The sequence below is a fragment of the Azolla caroliniana genome, unplaced genomic scaffold, assembly GCF_043228905.1.
Source record: "Azolla caroliniana isolate FFs.n. ecotype wild unplaced genomic scaffold, voAzoCaro1.0.p SCAF_8, whole genome shotgun sequence".
Taxonomy (NCBI): Eukaryota; Viridiplantae; Streptophyta; class Polypodiopsida; order Salviniales; family Salviniaceae; genus Azolla; species Azolla caroliniana.
In genome coordinates, this window is record NW_028230443.1 from 15811240 (window position 1) to 15832154 (window position 20915).

The window sequence follows — 20915 nt, forward strand, 5'->3', positions numbered from 1 at the left end:
CATGGGAATTGTTTCTTATAAGGAATACACATTTGAGGAAGGTATGGACATTGTAATCTTTTCTTCCAGGAATATAGATCTATCACGATGGAATCAAAGTGATGGTTTCAAAGGACAAACCGTCACAAAACCATTGAAATTGTTTCTTCTTGCTCTCAAATATCAAATCATCATACACACAAGTGACAACATGTTCCTCCTTCATTTGAGGGGGATGAAGAATTGCAAACATGAGAAGGCATCGTTTCTTCCATTGGTTTCGAAAGGAGAAGAATGAGACGATGAAAGTACACTCAAAATGTGAGGGAAAAGAACTCCATGCAATCAATATGGCTAACCATGCATAGAAAGTGATATATAGAAAAACATTGGTATCAATGATATGATGGAGCCAACACAAATAAGGGTGATTGTAATGTAAAATAAACACAAAGAATCTATACACAAACATATAGCTATACCATAAAAATAATTTTTGTGTATATGTCAAATTGTTATGGAGATCATTTTACCATAAAAATAATGGAGGTGTTGTGGATTAACAACACCTCCATTCCTCTCTAATTATGAAGTGAGCTAAGATGTGTTAATTAGAGATGGTGATTCCGATAAAGGTTACAAATCGAGGTGTGCTCTAAGAATCAAGCACAAGAGTAAGGAGATTACGAGTTCGAGATGTGTTGGGCACGAGATTATGATGGTAGCATCGTTGAAGCATGTGTGATTAGGAGGCAATGGGCATTGTTTTAAGTGTGTGATTACGGGGTAGCAACATTTGCTTAAGCGTGTGATTAGGAGATAGTAGCATCATATAAGTATGCAATTAGGGGGTAATAGTTGGTTTAAGCATTTGATTAGGAGCTTCGTTTTAAGCGTGTGATTAGGAGGTAGTAGCATCATATAAGCATGCACTTAGGGGGTAGCAGTGTGGTTTAAGCATGTGATTAGGAGCTACTACCATGGTTTAAGCGTGTGATTAGGAGCTAGTACACATAGTTTAAGCGTGTAATTAGGAGGTAGCAGCATCGTTTAAGCATGTGATTAGGAGATACTACACATAGTTTAAGCATATAATTAGGAGGTAGCGGCATCGTTTAAGCATGTGATTAGGAGGTAGCGGCATCGTTTAAGCGTGTGATTAGGAGTCGGACGTGCCTTCGAGGCCGGGCAAGGTCTAGCAGATAATGAGCCCTCACCTCCAATGAGAGCATGGCACGTGGCAAGTGACGTGGCCACGGTCCAAGCCTTAGATTGAATTGAATTAAATTGCGAGAGAATGAGAGAAGGATTTTCAACAAAAAGCAGAGAGAAAAAGAGACACAGAGAGAGAGAGAGAGAGAGAGCTATGGCAGAGCTTTCTTTCCTTCCCTTGCAAACCCTAAATCAGATCTCTCTTCACACAGAGAAAGGAAGAAGAGGAGGAAGAAGGAGAGGCCAGTTCCGCGCAGGAGGAGAATGTTTGGTTACCTGCACGGCTACCACCCCCCCTCCATCTCCTCTGCTACTTGTGAAATTAGGGCTTGATCAGAACCCTAGTTCAGAATATTGCACGAGAAGCTTCATTCTTCGCCACTGCCACAACAACCCTCCCAACTATCTCCTCACAGAGGTGTCAGAAATGGAACCTGATTTGATGTTCTTATCTGATAGGAGTGCTCCTCCTTCCAATCACAAGCTTTTAGGCGATCTCGATGATATGTCTGCCCAAACCAGCTTCAATGGTATGTCCACCCAATTGGGCATCTACGACATACCTGACCGACTCGATCACAGGTTCGCCCAAATTGACATTGTTGATGATATGTCATCCCCGGCCAGCCTCGGCTGTATTTCTGCGCGAACCTATATTGCTTTGTCCACCCAACTCGAGCTCGATACAGCCGTGAGAATGGGTAGAGAGAAAAAGCAAGAGAGCGAAGAACAGGATGATTTCTATGCAAATTTGGGGTCAGCCATCCGAACCCTGCGAGAAGAGATGCCTCATCTCTTCTGTAGGGATCTCACATATGAGATTTACAGGTAAAATCAATGAAAGGTTCACATAATGAGAGATTGTGTATAGCTTTGTGAATGTTTTTCACACCACTTGCTACTTTCTTCATTTTTTGTAGGGATGATATAACTTTCCACGATCAGCGGAATAAATTCACAGGCATTGACAACTACAAGCTCATGTTCTGGTCACTGCGCTTCCATGCCCGAATGTTCTTCAAAGTAATATGGGTCGAGGTTCTTCGTATCTGGCAACCATCAGACCGAGTTATAGTTGTGAAATGGGCGGTCCATGGTATACCCAGAGTGCCATGGAAAGCACAAGGGCTTTTTGAAGGAACCTCTGAATACAAGTTGGATAAGACCGGAAAGATCTACGAGCATAAGGTTGATAATCGTGCCAAAAATCAACCTCCTTTTCTTAGGACCCAGGATATGTTGAGGTTATTGTCACCGGTTCCCTGCGTCACTCCTACCCCTACATTTTTTGAAAGAGTTCCGTTCCATACCTGGATGATTTCTAGCGATGCAATGGGGTCCAAATGTGTTCAGATTTTCTTAGACATGAACCAATACAATAGAATGCCAAACAAATGCCTATCGGCTCAATCTCGATTAGTCTGGCAAGGGCTTCTCCATTGACGATATATATAATACAATTGCAAGTTTCTTATTTGGCATCATGAGCTTCATCATGGCAAAACTTCAAACGAATGCAAGCAGTTGAGGCCTATATGATGGTTGACTTTATTGTAAGGCCATGAAGTTTGAGTCAAGTTGTATATATGTAACCTCACAAGAGAATATTGTCCGACTCCATTATATGGTCATGAAGTCAAGCAAGAGAGCATGCCTCTTAAGAGATCAACAAACAGACCATGTGAACTTATCATTGTAGTACATGATTTTCTATGCCATCATCTTGTAAGTTGTATGTATCTCTTGGTGTCTTATGGTATCTTGTGGTTCCACACCATAGACATGTTGTAAGATTATAGTGTACTATACACTAATGTAATATATGAACAAAAACAAGGCTATTTTGAGTAACGCCATGTGACAATCTATGGGAACCTATCATAATTTATGCTATTCTATGCCACCATCCAAAAGATTTCTTGATCTCCATCTGCCTTTATGTTTTGTGACCCGAATGAGTACAAACTCCTTCAGAAACTTGTTCATGTCTTTATAGTTTGTGACATGAATGAGTACAGAGTTCCAAAAAGATATCATAAGCATATTAAATGGGTTGGTTGCTCATGCGTAACATATATGAAAGTTTATTTTAGAATTTTTGTGTTTGTGTTTGTGTGTGTGTGTGTGTGTGTGTGTGTGTGTGTGTGTGTGTGAGAGAGAGAGAGAGAGAGAGAGAGAGAGAGCTTTTATGATCCTCCTCAAAGGTCCAATATGAGGTATGGACTGGAGTGAAACTTTTTGTGTGGCATTGGTAATCAACTCTTGATGTTAAAGATTTTTACTAAGGAAAGTTGCAACCATGAGTGTGTCCTATTGTGACTCAAAGATAAATGTGTTGGGATGGGTGGAAGTTTAAAAACAAACTCAAATGTGCTTCAAGGCCACACATTGAAGTAATGTCTCATGCAAACTTGTTCATCAGAAGTTCTAGAGAAACATGCATAGTCAATGGGTCTCGACTCTCCTCATCGATGCCTAGCACACACCCTATCTCAAATAGAAGACAATGTGAGCTAATTCACATGGCAGCAATGGTGCAAAGGGTAGACAAAGAAATTGTACATAGCATGTATGGCTGACTGCATAAATGATCTAAAATTTCCACCCTTGAAATAAAACAGGTATGAAAATGAGGAGACAAGCTTTATTGGATAAATGTATTATACAATAGAGCATGAAGTCTAGAGTCTAGACTCCACTTCCAATAAAATACAGAAGTTACAACCAGTGCTTCCACTTTATTACAATCCAAAAGCTTCAGGGGGAGGAGGCTCAAGCTTCACTCCTCTCGAATCCAAAAGTTGCACTAAAACAAGATAAGCAACTCCAAGAATAACCGCAATGGCTCCAGTAATTATTGCAGTTGTCTGACCTTTCTCCACTTCTGCTCTAGCTGTAATGTAGAAAATTCTCTCTTTTTTTGGGTGAAAGATATCATTTGATTCATACATGCGCAGTAAATTGAAGGTTACACTTTCAAAGATTCACAATAAGGCTAAATAATTGCATTATGAACAATAAATAATGAGCCAGATGAAACGGTTAAAAGCCTCAAATACCTTGGGATTGAGATCCTTCCAATCATACCTTGGGCATGACTTGCCACTTGGTTTTATATCCAAAACACAGAGTCCATAAACACTACAGAGTTCCTATATTTTAGGTGCCAATAATGTCAGTCTTATTAAAATAGGGATAACATTCTACAAACAAAGTTTGTGCATGATTGTTGCACTTACTACATGTGGTTGTTTCTATTCTTCACAGTTTTCCACCAACGAATTACGTCATACAGAATTTGTCTATCATCTTCCAAGTGTCCTTTACTTATCAAACATGTAGCTAATCACTTGACTTGTGCCAATCCATTTTTCCTTTTCAAGTGATTTTCCTTTCAACTATAAATTGAATTCTTCCCATCTAATTTTAGATGACATTAAAAAGGCTAAATTTGAATCTGCTCCACTTATTGAATCTCACATTATTATCCATTCTTCCGTTGTTCTCATTTTGAAATAGCAAATATGTAAATTTGTTAATATACCTCCTTTTCCTATTTGAGAACACCGTCACTATCACGGGTAAAGTACAAACTATGGGAAAAAAACTTTGGAGTGGTACCCTGGTCTCTATACATTTTCTTATTGGGACTGACATCACTTTCTGCTGACTCATTATACCTCACTGCTAGCAACAATCAGAGACAACCAAGTTTCAGGAGACACAAGTCATGGTCGGATCCAAATGGATGACACATATATTTAGATGCTTTATGGATGTAGATAAAATCAAAACCTAGTTTAACACCACTCAAACATGGGTAATCAGATCAGGTCGTCATTTCTTATTAGAAGGGAAATGTCTTGACTTTCAAATGATCTTACATGTTAGGAATCACATTTCCAGAGACAACCTCAGCTATACTTTCACGGAGGGTATGCAGCTCTTGGTAACCTTGAGAGAAAACATGGAACATATTTAGTTTCACAAACCACAGGCAGAGTTGTGGTTCTTTTATAAACTTGTCACATTGACTCTCCTCTATGGGTGATTAATGAGACAGTTCACGTATAGATGTGAATCCCCAATAGTTAAAGTGGCACCATTTCAAGTCCATAACAAGATGAGAGCATTCCCGATAATTAATGAAGCCCTATTTTGAGATGTGAGCTGTTACACTTGGCAGATTTGAGATTCCTGAAAGAAGATATCCAAGATTGGCACAGATGCTACTACAACAGATGACAAAACAAGGGAATACTCGGTGTTTGTGAGCTCAAAAATGAATAATTGATTTCAACCACATTGAAAAAGTAACAACACACTACCCCTCTTCCTATATATCCTAGATTATCCACACCTGAATGTGTCTCAAGTGGAGATGAATCGAGTGATCCTAACTGGATATGGTCACATTATTTGTGCCTGGTTTTACACATGTCATTTGATGGATTTAATCATCCAACCCTATATTATTGGTACCGAACCCTCTCACAAGCTTCAAGCATGAGCTCTCAACAGCTTTACAAATTGTTTCACATTGAGGCAAGCCAACAATCACACAGGTTTGATAGTGAAACCATACGGGCATCATATTTACCATTGGACTATTTACTATGAAATAATGGGAACATACCACATCCTCCTAGCGTAAGGCCTTAGCCCATTGTGCAAAGTAATGGAATACATAGATCTATGATGCTTGGGATCACTCTTGTTGCAGACCAAGAGACATAAGAAAAGAAACTTCTGAAGACATGAAAATATACACAAATCCATATCAGCAAAACACACTCACAGCCTTCTTCACTACTATGACTTCTTGGCAAATCCCCTACTACAGTTGAGCCAAGGGGAGCATCTGCAAGGACCCGATCAAAGAAATCCAAAAGAATCACGTCACCATGGATCGGACAATGGCAATTTATTGGGTATGCAGGCCACAGCCTTGAGACCCTTGCCATCACTAAATCAAGGCCATCATCACCCGACATAAATGGTGATTTCCCCACTCTAGAATCATCTCCATGTTCGGCCATCTATGTTGGAAACCTTTGAAAGACAAGTTTCTTGTCAGTTTATGTAAATTTGAATATCTACATTTTGGTAGAGGTTCATTGCATGTCCAAGTTCTCATACCTTCAGCCAAATGATTGTGGGATAGCTGCTTTAACAAATTTGAATCCTTACTTTTTTTGTCATTATCCAAGATAAGGCAACAATTTTAGATGCAATCTCTTGGCGGAACTTAGGCCATTTTGGCTTCTTCTACACATCAACACTTATCAAAAGGCAAGTCCTCTATGGTGAAGCTAACAAGGGATTGATTTATACGTTTATCAGGTGTTACCTTAGCAACAAAATCAGGGATGCTCTCCATGGCAAAACAATGAACGATACTCTCCATGGCAAAACAATCAGGGATTGACCAACTTGTGAAAACATTAAATATTTGTTAAATATGTAGAATACATTTTGAGATGGCAGTTCTAAGATGTAGAATACATGTTAAATACTTGAGTATTCTAAAACATATTCTATACATAAAATAGTGCTTTTTAGCAACCATAGTTTGAAGATGCTAACATATATATGATATACATACATACATACATACATACATACATACATATATGTGTATATATCATGCAAAAACATTGTGGCATTGATCGCCTGTATCATTGAAAGACACCATTTCAGTTTAATTGAGTAGATATAACTATTCTTGTTTGACTCTTATAAACATCTATGTACAGGCTTTCCTAGTAGATTGTAGTCTGATTAATCATTTCTTTCATTGTTCTCAAAGATCAATCATCTTAAATTATAACCCCATATTGGAGAGACCAGTGTTTCATAGAAAACCAAATTTAGAGTAAACTTGAATGCAGAAAAGTCTCCAAGTTTTGAGACGCTCTAGAAGAAAATTTGCTAAAGAGATTGATACTTTCTCTTGCTTTTTTCTTCTCAGGGATAATTTCCTCATTTGGTATGTACAGGTTCCAATCCATGACAAAGGAATGGGGGATGGATCCCCTTTCGAAACATTTATTACTTTTCTCATAGCTATACACGTTCAGGCACAATAAGAATCAAGTGTTTCCATCATCTTGAAACAGCGAAGTGTACCACAATCCAGATATGGCAAAATCTTACCACAATCAGTAAATGGCAGAGTCTTTCGCGATCCAGAAAGAACCAGAGTGTTGCCACATTCCAGAACGACCAACCAAGTGGTGTTATCATGATCCAGAAACAACTAAGTATACGATGATCCAGAAACGACTAAGTATTACCACAATCCAGAAACAACGAAGTGTTAGCACAATCTGAGATACGTTAAATCTCTCTCTCTCTCTCTCTCTCTCTCTCTCTCTCTCTCTCTCTCTCTCTCTCTCTCTCTCTCTCTCTCTCTCATCTAAATATGAGCAAAGTGGAAAAGAATAGAGTGATCTGAACTGATATTATTAACTTGGAAAACAAGATAACATGGATCAGCCCCAAAATACCACTTGGTACGAAGATGGCCCACTAGAAGACACACTTCTTACACACATTGGAGGATGGATTCATCATCAGGCCACCTTATATGGACATACATCTATCCTATGCGCTGCGTAGTGTGATAGGGCAGTTGTGAACTTCATCACATCAGTTACAGAATGAGGTAGGCAAATATACACAACTACCTCTAGAAGAGAGAATTTGCCAATTGTGTCATCAAGGAGTGGAATCCGAAGAACACTATGTTTGTCACTATAGTGTCTTTTATGAAATCAGAGGGAGATACCATTGCCTCTTTAAACAAGGCTTTGGCCCACTACGCAAGGTAATGGAATATGAGGACCAATGGTGCTTAGGACTTTTGTTACCGGCCGGCAAGGAGTCCAAAATACGGAGTGAAGGAATTAATTAAGTATGGTTGTAAATGAGCATAGTGTGGACGGACGGACTGGAAACGGTATGCCGTTCCAGATCCGGACGGATCCCGAATAGGTGCGATAGGCACCGTTTTGTACTACGGGCCGGAAACCTATTTAAAGGCCCGGACCCCATTGTAATTGCAGCGGATAATTAATAGAGCGTATGGTGTTTATACTTCTGTGTTGATTTCCGTTCTGTAATTACTGTTATATCTTACGCGTGTAATTAACAAAAGCGCTCTAATCGTGTAACCTACTTAAGTCGGTGTAATCGTTGAGTCATAATCCTATGCCGTAATCACCCTTTGGTGAAGTGTCTCCGTGACACCTTGTGTTAGGCCTTGTCCGGTCAGAGAACAACACAGTTTTGGCGACCACGATTCCTGCTTTCTCGCAGCGAACGACGGCTTAATGGATGACTAGACCAACGCACGACCTGGTTACAGACCGAGCTCGACGCCTCGCCGAACCGCAAAGACGGCGTGAGACTTTCCAGCAAGCAGCGCACGAAATTCGCTCGGATCGTTCGTTCTCCAACGTGATCCGGAGAGTCGCGGAGGAATCTCTTCGGTTACAGCAAACTCGCGACCAGGACGACGGAAGCGGTCTAAGTAGTCTCCGGGAAACCGAACGCCTCCTCGAGGCGTTGGCAAGCGGAGAAAACGAGGCAGAAGCCTTTTCAGCCTACGAATCGGATTCCGAAGGGGGATACAACGTGCACACGAACTACCGGAGCAGCAACGATACCCCCGGCGGCCCGGAGGACGACGGGTCGGATACCGTGCCGACTCCAGAACCGGAACCGTTCGACCAGGGCTATCCGGAACCGCAAACGGAAGCCGTCAACCCACCAACACCGGAAGTGGAAGAAGCAAAGCCACCGACACCAACGAAAGAGCCGGCGAAGGTACCGGAAGAAGAGCCGGTGAAGGAACCGGAAGAAGAGCCGGTGAAGGAACCGGAAGAAGAACCGGAAAAAGAACCGGAAAAAGAACCGGAAGTGGAACCGGAGAGAAAACCGGAAAGATATCAACAAACGCCACTAAACCGCGGCCTAATACTGGACGACGACATGCCGTTCCAATACTCAAAGTATCGCGATGATCCGGACGCGGAAGCGCATGTTCATGCCTTCGAGCAGACATGGGAACCAAATCACGCGTCCCAGCGATTGACACCGGAGGAAGAAGAACGCTCGAAGATAGCGGAATTCGGGGTCACGTTGGAAGGACCAGCGGCACGATGGCGGCGGACGCAGGACCCGGCGACCATCACAACCTTTGCAGAATTAAAAGCAAAATTCTTGCATTTTTTCCACAAGGAGGTCGACCAGACGATAATGGTGGGCCTGTTTTATACGATCCGACAGGAGGCAGGGGAAAGCATTCCCCAATTCGTCATCCGTTTCCAACGAATGCATAGCCAGCTTGCCCGTGCACCCCCGGAGGAGGAATTACGGACGATATTTTTAAACGCACTCCGGGAACCGTTACGCACGGTGTGTACGGTGATCGACTTTCGAGGAAGCACCATTGACCAGGTCATTGACCGGGTCAGAGAAATGGAAAAGTCAAGCTCATGGCTTACACTGGGAGCACTGCAACGGGCGTTACCCACCGATGAAGATCTCCGGTTCCGGCAGGCAATTCAATGCACAATCTGCTTGAATGCCGGACACTCGGCAGTGGAGTGCACCATGCGAACCCAGTGTGTGATTTGTCAATCCAAGAGTCATACAACGGACCGGTGCGAGTATAACCTGCTAAACCGACAAGCACCACCCGTCCGACGGATCGAGCCAAGAAGCAGCCGAGACGAAGATGAAGATCGTTGGCAAAGAATGAACCGGTACCGACCGGCACAGGATGTCCGGTACGGAGACAGACAAGAGAATGATGGCCGGTACGGGGATCGGCATGATAACTACGACCGGTATGAGCGATCGGACCGTTATCGGGAGTCCAACAGACGAGACGAGCAATACGACAGAGACCATTCCCCTGGTTACCGAAGGCACCAGGAGGACTACGGCCGATTTTACGATCCACCACGACAGGACTACCGAAATAAAAATAAGAATAATAAGAAACGTAATTTCAAGAAAGGTGGTCACCCTAGGGACCCGGAACATGGAACCCCAAGGAGCCAACCGGCACAGAACGCACCACTCACTACGGGACCGACTCCGGCTACCAGCAATGCTGAATCCAGCAATACCCGTAAAGCGTACTGCTACTACTGCAGGCAGGAAGGCCACTACAGTAACCAGTGCCCGGCAAAGAGCTACAATAAACGACCAGCAGTTAATATGGTGGTTCCGGAAGTGGCGGATTTACAGCAAGTAACCACACGGTCGAAAGGCATGGCCAAAGAGTGGGAAACACAAGAGGCCATACGAAAGCAGGCGACGGAATGGGTGAAGGAAGCCAATGAAAGGAACGTCGCGGACGCGGAACGGCAAAAGGCGAATACCATAGAGGGTGCCGGCGGTAGCCACGCAGAAAACGAGACATGGCAAGCACTGCAAGAATGTCAGATCACGTTGCCATTAGGAAGACTCTTGCAGCTCGTGCCGCGATTTACGGAAGGACTAAAAACGGTCATGTCAAACGGTGTAGCCCCACCGGCACCAGTCCTCTTCTCGAATCCGGAGGAGGGACCGACGGTGGTGGACACTAGTAGTCCGGTGATTACAGCTATTGTCAAAGGGCACGAACTTCCCGGCACAGTAATCGATGGAGGTTCCGGGGTGAACGTAATAAGCCTCCGCACGTGTGATGCCTTGGGTATACATGAATGGGAGCCATGTCCGTTCTGGCTACGGATGGCGGATACGAGCTCTGTACGGCCGACGGGCTTAATACGGAAATTGGAAGTCACCATAGGAGGTCACACATTTCACATCTCGGCTGTCGTGCTGCAGCTACAAGCGCAAGGCGCGTACCCACCGTTGCTGGGCAGACCATGGTTGAAAACAGCACACATCAAGCAAAATTGGCGGAAAAATATGATTACCTTCCGGCGCGGAAAAGCCAAGGTCCGGGTACCGACACAACCACGGACGAGCAACGGTAAGGAATGCACACCGCTGTATGCGGAATGCGTGAACATGCTTGAAGGGTTAGCAGACGACGAAGAAGCCCAGTACTTGGAGGAACACCCGAAGATCGTACCACTCTTCGAGATTGACGTGGCTGAAGCCGTAGCGCCATACTTGCCACAGCGGGACGAAACCGAAGCTGAACCAGACAAAGATTCGATTCGGGAATTACGGCAAGCACAGGAAGCGTTGGAACGGGAAATGGCCGTTTCCCAACGGGTAAAAGCATCCCAGCTCGACGAAGTGAACCTAGGAAGCAAGGACGAATCAAAGCCGATACACATCGCCAAAGAGATGAAGCCGGAAGATAAAGCGGTGATGATCAAACTTCTCACGGAGTTTCACGACGTATTCGCCTGGTCATACGAAGACATGCGAGGGCTGGACCCTCAATTATATCAGCATCAGATCCACTTAGGCAAGGACGCGAAACCAGTGGCGCAAAGACGTTACCGAATGAACCCCAACTACGCCGCCAAAGTGAAGGAGGAAATCGACAAACTCCTAAGAGTGGGCTTCATCCGGCCGGTAAAGAAAGCGACGTGGCTGAGCCCCATCGTCGTCGTCCCAAAGAAGAACGGTAAAATCCGCGTATGTGTAGATTACAGGAAACTAAATGCAGCCACAATTACGGATGCATTCCCTCTTCCGTTCACGGATGGAGTACTGGATGCCGTCGCCGGCCATGAAGTTTATAGCTTTTTAGACGGGTTCAGCGGATACAATCAAATCCGGATGCACCCTGACGACCAGGAGAAGACAGCGTTCGTCACCGAATGGGGGGTGTTTGTTGCCGTAGTAATGATGTTCGGACTAAAAACGGCACCAGCAACTTTCCAGCGAATCATCATGGAGATCTTCGGTGAATACATTCCAGCCTTCATGCAGGTTTTCCTGGATGACTTTGCAGTCTATAGCCGGGAAAAAGACCATTTGCAGCACCTACGGTTATGCCTTGAAAAGTGTAGGTTATACCGGCTAAGCTTAAACCCAGCGAAATGCATCTTTGGGGTGTCAAGTGGAATCTTACTGGGACACATTGTAAGTAAGGAGGGCATTGCGGTCGACCCGGACAAAGTAAACGCGATACTAGGGGCACCGGTGCCGAAAACGGCCAAAGCACTAAGCCGATTCTTAGGACAGATCCGGTGGCACAGCCGGATGCTCCGTCACTTGGCTGACTTGGCTACACCATTACACACCGCGGTACATCGGACACCGTTCCAATGGACGGATACGGAGGATAAGGCATACAACGCCCTGAAGGTACTTTTGTCGCAAGCACCCGTCGTGCAGCCTCCGGATTGGAGCAAGGAATTTCATGTGTTCGTTGACGCTTCCGACATCGCTATTGGCAGCGCCTTAATGCAACTTACGGAGCCCAAATGGTACCGGCCGGTATATTACGCCAATCGGAAGCTGTCCCAAGCGGAGAAGAACTATTCGACTACGGAACGGGAGGCCCTGGGCATGATCTACAGTGTCACAAAGTTTCGTCATTACCTATTGGGAAGGAAGTTCTCCTTTCATGTGGATCACTCGGCGCTCCTGTACTTAGTGTCCAAGGCGTCCCTGACCGGTAAGTTGGCCCGTTGGACCTTGCTGTTGCAGGAGTTCGAATTCGAGATCTTCCACCGACCCGGTATCCAGCATGCCGTAGCAGACTACCTGAGCCGGTTAGAGTCCGGAGAATCAGGCGACGGAGTATCGGATGAATTCCCGGACGCAGAGTTATTCCGTATCACCCCGGAAACGGCAGCGGACGACACGGTGGCATCAGAAGATAGGTGGCTGACAAACATGCACCAGTTCCTAAGCACGGGCCTGCCACCGGAGGAAATGAACCGGGACGAGAGGAAACGACTGGCGGTGCAGAGCCGCAATTTCTGTCTGTTACGGGACACTCTCTACCACAAGGGAGCAGATGGAATATGGAGACGGGCAGTCCGTAGTGACGAGAAACAAGTAATCTTACGGGAAGCACACTGTGGGGTTGCCGGAGGACACTATGCCGGGGAAGCGACGGCAAGGAAAGTATGGCAGAGCGGCTTATGGTGGCCCACGACGTTAAAAGACGCCGTCAAGTATGCTAAGGAATGTGACCTATGCCAACGAATGGGCCAGCCTACGGAGCAAGCACGGATGCCACACCAACCGGTACTTCCACTAGAGCCATTCCAGAAGTGGGGGTTGGATTTTGTCGGACCGTTCAAGCCACCGGCAATGAGAACGAGTAATCGTTATGTCATCGTGGCAACAGATTATTGCACTAAATGGGTGGAGGCTAAGGCCTTGAGAGACAACACCGCGTCATCCACAGCAAAATTCCTGTACGAGAACATTTGGTGCCGATATGGATGTCCGATTGAATTAATCAGCGACCAAGGAGGGCACTTTCTCGGCCAGGTAGTTGAAAGCTTAACAACGTTCTATGCCGTGGTCCATAAACGGAGCACACCGTACTACCCACAAGCAAACGGGTTAGCAGAGTCAACCAACAAAACGCTCCAGAACATTCTCCGCAAAATCGTCAATGAAAACCGGACGGACTGGGATACAAAGCTCCATAGCGCGCTATGGGCGTACCGAACGGCATACAAAACAAGTATCCGGACAACGCCGTTCCGGTTAGCGTTCGGCTTAGAGGCGGTCATGCCGGTGGAATTTCAGGTACCAAGCTTACGGATCCAACTACGGGAACGGCTGAATGAAAAGGAGTCGGAGGAAATGCGGCTAGCAGCACTATGCGAACTGGAGGAGCAACGGCTTGCCAGCATCCTACACATGGAACTGGAGCAACGACGACGGAAAGCGTTCGTTGACCGTCACCGGAAAGGTAATGAAAAGATGTTCGAAATCGGAAAGCCGGTGCTAGTATTCCAAACGAGGATGGGCAAGATGCCGGGTAAACTCCGGTTTAGATGGACAGGCCCGTATTGGCTGACACAGGAATACAACGGGTCCTATCAATTAGGGACACTTGCCGGTGAAGTGCTAGGCAAGTGGGTCAACGGATTTAGACTAAAGCCCTATAAAGGACCGATGCCAAGTAACCCGTTTATGCAGCCCACCGGCACTATCCCGGGAACCTGTCAGGGAACGGTACGGATGGAAGAAAAAGACGACGGGGAACCCGTAGCAGAGGCGAAGGAAGACACGGCAACCCGTAAGGAAAACGGTAAGGGTCCGAAGGGACCTACGGATGTGTAAGATCACATACCGTCAAAAAAAACAAAAAAAAAAAAAAGAAATCATTAAAAATCGAGGTATGAACGGACGTGAAAGCAAGGAGCGAAAAGGTACGTAGTGGGCATTTAAGAGCCGCCACATGACTTAATACTAAATTGGTACACGACGTGCGCACGCTCGAAAAAGGCGCCAAGACGCACAGAGAAAAAGCAGAACGCATGGAGACCTTTTCATTTCGCGAGCCAAGAAGCACAGAAGCACCAAGGCGGTTGAAGCTTATCAGACACGAACCTGCACTCAGAGAACCCCCACGTTCTGAACTCTCTCTCTCTCGCTCTCACTCTCATCACCACTCTACCTCGCCATCTTTCCTCGACCTCGAAGCAGACATGGACCCACAAACGCTGTCGGAAGCGGCCAGGAAATGGCTCAGGCAACACGGACTGGATGGGTTCTTGACCATCATGGAGGCACCACCGCACAAAGAAGCCGACCGGGTCATCAAGGAGCTCGACACAGAAGTCATCACCGAGGAAGCGATCCGTGCGCTAACAGGCCTTTCGGAGGGAGGTATTTTTCAGATCGATAACCCAACCTCGGAGCAACTCATCCGATATTTCGGTGAGTACTCTCTAGCCGGCAAAGGCTATCGAACGCAGGGCGGCGAAGATCCGCTATTCAGGGAGATAGCTCGAGTGCTCCATGAGTACGGCCACGTGTACCCCCGACCCCCTGTCATGCCAAAAAATCGGGCAGGGATGATCATAGCCACCTATGAAGGGATCAAGGTGGATTGGCCGGTGTTGATTGCAGACGGTTTGTGCGCGGCAATCGACACAGTACGAGGAAAGGACGGCAAGGAGGGCCGGAAGCTGTGGCATGCCGTAGCTCAGTGGATAACATTGCTCGCGCCGCCGGTCGAGACCGTTCAGCCAAAGAAGCGGCCAAGATTATCGAAAGGAAGCACCCCGAAGCCCGCGTCCAAACGACAGCAGTTGTTGGCGTCGAAGGCGACGAAAGGGAAGAAACGGCTCCCGGAACCGGAGGAGTTACCGGTCCGACCCGTTAAGATAACCATACGGCGACCGGGACAGAAGGAACCGGAACCCTTGACGGCACAGATACATGCCGTTACCCAGGAAGAGGAAACGGAGGAGCCAGTAGAGCACCTCCAACGACGGTCAAGCAGTAGGACCGCCGGGACAGCGGGGGAGCGTTCGGACCCGCAAAAGGAAGAAACGCCCCCAACTCAACCTGAGCAAACCACAAGGGAGGAACCGGAACCGGTCCGTATAGAACCGGCCTTGTCGGCTTCTATACAAGAAGTCATTCCAACGGCTCCGGAGACGGCGAGAACCGGAACTCAACAGCCGGCGAGCCCAGCCAGCACACACAGCGGCCAAGGAGTAGAACCAGAACGGCAGATACAGGCACTCGGGCCAGACAATTCCACAGTGAGGACTGGTGCCGGTGGGGCTACACCGTTTGACATGACCGTTTTTAGTCCTTCCGTAAATCGCGGCACGAGCTGCAAGAGTCTTCCTAATGGCAACGTGATCTGACATTCTTGCAGTGCTTGCCATGTCTCGTTTTCTGCGTGGCTACCGCCGGCACTCCCTATGGTATTCGCCTTTTGCCGTTCCGCGTCCGCGAAGTTCCTTTCATTGGCTTCCTTCACCCATTCCGTCACCTGCTTTCGTATGGCCTCTTGTGTTTCCCACTCTTTGGCCATGCCTTTCGACCGTGTGGTTACTTGCTGTAAATCCGCCACTTCCGGAACCACCATATTAACTGCTCTAGAGCTCAAGTGACATCAGGAAAAGTTGTTGAAGAATACAGCCACACAAGCTCATCCACAAAGAGCAATCACAACTTTCTTTAGCCCCATCGCTCCTACTAATGCTACAAGTCAATCACGGGATACACAAATGGGCTCCCGACCAGGACATAACAAAGGGGTTACAATTGATCGGGCAATAGCAATTTGTCGTGCAAGTAGTGTTGAGAATCAAGCTCAACTTGTGTGAACATGTGCTTATGAAGAAAAGGACGATGTGTGAAAAAGTGTGTGAGCACACTTTATTGTAATCCGTGTCGTTGTCGAGTGTGTGACCACACTTTATTGTAATCCGTGTAATTGTCGTGTTGATGTAGACAAAGAATATTAGATATTCTTATGACAAAATCGTACTCAATTGGATATCTTGGTTAGATTCCACCAACACATTTAATATAGCAGTCCCTTGAGGACTTGTATATAAAACCCCCTTTGCCCATTCTGTTTTGTTGATGATCTTTAGTTAATTAATCTAGCTCTCTTAAGTGCATCAGCTGTCATCCCCCTACTGTGTTTTCTTATTTTCTGGTTATTCTCTCCGATTCCTTCTCTTGCTTATACACTCACTCTCATACACACACTACGCTTCTGAATATGAATGAAAATGCATTTGCGCAGACTACATCTATGGGCATACATAGATGGAAGCAAAGCCAAACCTGACAAAAGTGAAGTAGGCCAACGACCTCAAGCTAGGATGGCACAACTTCAACAAAATCCACCATCATTAGGTGAAGAAATGTATATATTCAATACCAATTTAACCAACACAACAGGTTTAGACCTTTCATGGTACCTCAATACCGGCACCACCCATCATATGACATTCGACAAACTATACCTAACACAATACAAAGAGCTTACCACACCCCTAGACGTCCACCTCGGAGATAACAGCACTAGACAAGCCCAAGGATATGGTACCCTCACCTTCAGTCTACCCAACAATCATCTACATATTCATAAAGTTTACTTTGTACCGGGACTTATAAAGAACCTCTTATCAGTAAGTCAAGCAACCGAATGCGGCTACATACTCTTGTTAAATGTAACTCTTGTCTCTTCGAATCTCAACTCCCAAACGGCACATCATATACAATTCCCTGTTTCAAAACACAAAACCTATACCCAATTCCCATCACACCCATCAAAATATCAAATGCCTCTCATCAAATCCATGACGCTGGAATTCAAAACACCCTCAAATGGCATCTTAGGTTAGGTCACCCACATCTTCAAGCCCTTCATAAGATCTGAACACACAACCTTGCCGATGGAATAATAGGTCCTTTCACCCACCTAACCTTTTGTGAAGGCTGCCTCTTCAGAAAAATGACCTCCAATCCATATCCTCGTTCAACCCAATACACAACAAATCCCCTCCAACTTATCCACACTGATCTATATGGACCAATGCCAACTCCCTCCCTCACCGGAGCTCTTTACTTTCTCACATTTATCGATGACTACACACACTACACCATCATCACTTTCCTCAAAAAGAAATCTGACGCCCTATCCCATTTCTTAGTCGACAAAAATCTTGTTTAAAGCCAATTAAATAAAAAAATCAAAATCCTACAAAGTGATAATGGAGGAGAATTCAATTCGAAAGAATTCGATAACATACTACAATCACAAGGAATCCAGCATCAAACAACCATACCACATCATCCTCAACAAAACCGAAAAGCAAAGATAAAGAATCGCACACTCATGGATGTTGCTCGATCAATGCTAAAAACTGCAAACCTCCCAAACACGTTTTGGGAAGAAGCCGTGGCAACAGCTTGCTATTTACAAAATTGATTGCCTACGACAACACTCAGCAGCTCTCAAACACCATTCGAAAAATGGTCAGGTATCAAACAAGATCTCTCACCTAAAGATCTTTGGCAGTACAGCATACTCATATGTACCCGATGTGACTAGAAATAAACTAGAAGATCGAGCAACCAAACAAATTTTTGTCGGCTATGGTGACCGCTTCGGCAAGAAAGGATATCATCTTTACAATCCAATCACATGTAAGTTTCAATTTAGTAGAAGTTGCATTTTTTATGAAACTTCTATCTTCTCACCACCACCTCAAATACTTCTCATGAACCATCTAATCAAAACTCAGAAAATCTAACCCCTGATGAATATGATCCTTCCAATGATACAGTAGACCTAATCCGCCACATAGCTAATACTAATAACAAACAACCCACACCATATTTATCTACTCAAGAACAAAGCCCTTCCCTACAAACTCCACAAGAACCTACTCCATCGCTTACTTTTGAAAATCCCAAAACCCCAAAACCTCCCTCTAAATTCATTCCAACTCACATACCATCAAGCTCCTCAATACAAAGATATCAAAGCACTCCACCCAAACACAAATCCATTCAATGCACTTCAGCAAGGCTAAAGGCCATAGCATACACATCCCTTCCACCACATCCAACATTAACATTAAATACCATACCCAAGAAACCCCATACCAAACCCATTGCCCACAATTTCAATGTTTGCTTAAACCCACAACTCAAATCAAGTATGCCTCGCAGCTATGAAATCAGAAATCGAGTCAATAAATGAGAAAGGTAAATGGATTTTAGTACCTCGTCCAAAGGATCATCAAGTCATCACAAGCAAATGGCTGCTCAAACGCAAACTCAATCCAGATCGATCGTTACATCGTCACAAATCAAGATTAGTTGCTCGTGGTTTCAATCAAGTAGCAGGTATTGACTTTCATGAAACCTTCTTCCCCACGCTTATCATTACAAGCCTTAGAACAACCATCGGTCTAGCAGCACAACTTAACCTCTACATCCACCAAAGTGATATAAAGACAACCTTTCTCAATGGTGACCTAGATCAACCAATTTACATGGAACAACCTAAGTACTTCAAAGACATCAAACACCCTAACTATGTATGCCTATTGAAGAAAACCTTATATAGTTTAAAACAATCCCCTAGAATTTGGTACTATAAGCGACACCAATTTCTTATCAACAAAGGATATAAAAGGCTCAAATTAGATCAAAATCTCTACACAAGGCATAATGGTAATCACATACTCATTTTAGTTGTTTATGTGGATGCCATCTTAATCATTAGTAATGCAGTTGAGCATATTAAAATGGCCAAAGAAGAACTCGCAACAACCTTTTCCATTACAGATGGTGGATCCCTTCACTACATGATAGGTATCGAGTTCAATTTCCATGGTCCAGATAACAGCATTCAACTCTATCAAAGAAAGTGCACAGAAGACATCCTTAACAAGTATCAAATGATGGATCTCAAACCATCACCTATACCCGTTGCTCCACACCTCTCACTCAGCTCTGACATGGTTCCCAAGGACCCTCAAGAGATAAAAGAGATGGAAACTCAACCATTTCGAGAAATGCTTGGAAGTCTAAGGTATCTTGTATCATGTACTGGACCAAATTTATTCTATATCACAGGTTATCTATCAAGATTTATGCAGAACCCAAGTAAGCCACACTTAGATGCCCTACTCCAAGTGCACCACAAGAGTTTGTACATCTATATTCCCAAAGTTCACTTTAGGGATCGACAACCAATCATGTATCCAAACATCATGAAAATACTAAACATATTGACTACAAGTACTTTTATGTAAAAGAATTGATAGACGGAACCAAGGAAGATCAACCAATACCTGTAGTCAATTATACTCCTACAAATCAACAAATAGCTCATTTTCTCACAAAAGCAGTACCTAAACCCAAATTTGCGTTTTGCTGCAAATCTATTGGACTTATTAATGTAACTTCAAATAGAAATAGCCATAGCTTATAATTCTAAAAACAAAAAAAGGGAAAATGTGAACACTAATTCACATGAATCCAGAAATAACTGTATCCCAAATAGCTTCTCGTATCTTGTATCTATACATGTCTATTCATATCTTGTACCTGTACGTATCTGTTCATATCTTGTATCTGGCTATTTAATAGTCCCATACTCATTAATAGAATTAACGCTTCTATCAAATTGCTATTACCAAACATACATTATCACATCATGCATACACACCTTCTGCTTTCTTATCTGATACATTGCTTCCATTTGAGCTCTCTGTAATCGGAGTTGCTTGAGAACTACTACTACTGCTAGTCTTCTCCTCGGAATTCGCAAATATTTTCCCTTGTCGTACGAAGGAGCCCCGCGAATTGCAAGCAACGGGGCTGAAATCTAGATAAACAAGGAAAAGATATCAAATACTGATGAATGTGACGAGAAAAAACAAACGAAAACGACAACAGGGGGGCGGAGAGGTGCGGGCAAAAACAGGAATCCATCACAAAATAGAAGCAAAAAATAGGATAAGACACAGGATATGAGAGGAGGGAATGCACGCCTGTTCGGAAACGAGAGGCTAGGGGAGGAAACGCGGAGCTTTTTGTTGTGAGGCAGGCATGGTGAGAGGAGGAGGGAGAGGAGGAGCAGAGCATCGCCATGGCCATGGCCATACGCGCATATATTTATCTGCTCAATGAACCCAACAAAACCAGAAACTGAAAGAAGAAGATGAAGAAGAAGAAGAGCTGCCCTTCGGTTTTCACTAATTGCAGACCATACCCCTAGTAGTCTCTTCCCCTTCTTCCTCTACTAACTCTATTTAGTGAGTCGACCGGTTGAGTGATTA

General features: G+C 44.7%; 1 protein-coding gene and 1 long non-coding RNA gene across 2 annotated transcripts; one reads left to right on the forward strand and one right to left on the reverse strand.

Annotated features, from left to right (window-relative positions):
• Positions 1 to 1286: 1286 nt before the first annotated feature.
• Positions 1287 to 3042, forward strand: LOC147861081 (uncharacterized). The gene is made up of 2 exons (XM_087323926.1): positions 1287 to 2019; positions 2112 to 3042. The coding sequence occupies exons 1-2, from the start codon at positions 1346 to 1348 to the stop codon at positions 2632 to 2634; spliced, it is 1197 nt and encodes a 398-aa protein (XP_087180052.1). The 5' UTR covers positions 1287 to 1345; the 3' UTR covers positions 2635 to 3042.
• A 769-nt stretch (positions 3043 to 3811) lies between these two features.
• LOC147861082 (uncharacterized) lies at positions 3812 to 20507 on the reverse strand. Its single transcript, XR_015530091.1, has 2 exons — positions 20303 to 20507; positions 3812 to 4084 (listed from the first exon to the last, which is right to left on the reverse strand). It is a non-coding gene; the product is annotated as an uncharacterized LOC147861082 (long non-coding RNA).
• Positions 20508 to 20915: the final 408 nt, after the last annotated feature.

What these genes read in the sequence shown, in the direction of transcription:
- LOC147861081 (XM_087323926.1), top strand. Translation starts at nt 1,346, where the DNA reads ATGGCAGAGCTTTCTTTCCTTCCCTTGCAAACCCTAAATCAGATCTCT. An exon ending in CTCACATATGAGATTTACAG is followed by an intron (nt 2,020 to 2,111) that starts GTAAAATCAATG and finishes CATTTTTTGTAG; the next exon opens with GGATGATATAACTTTCCACG.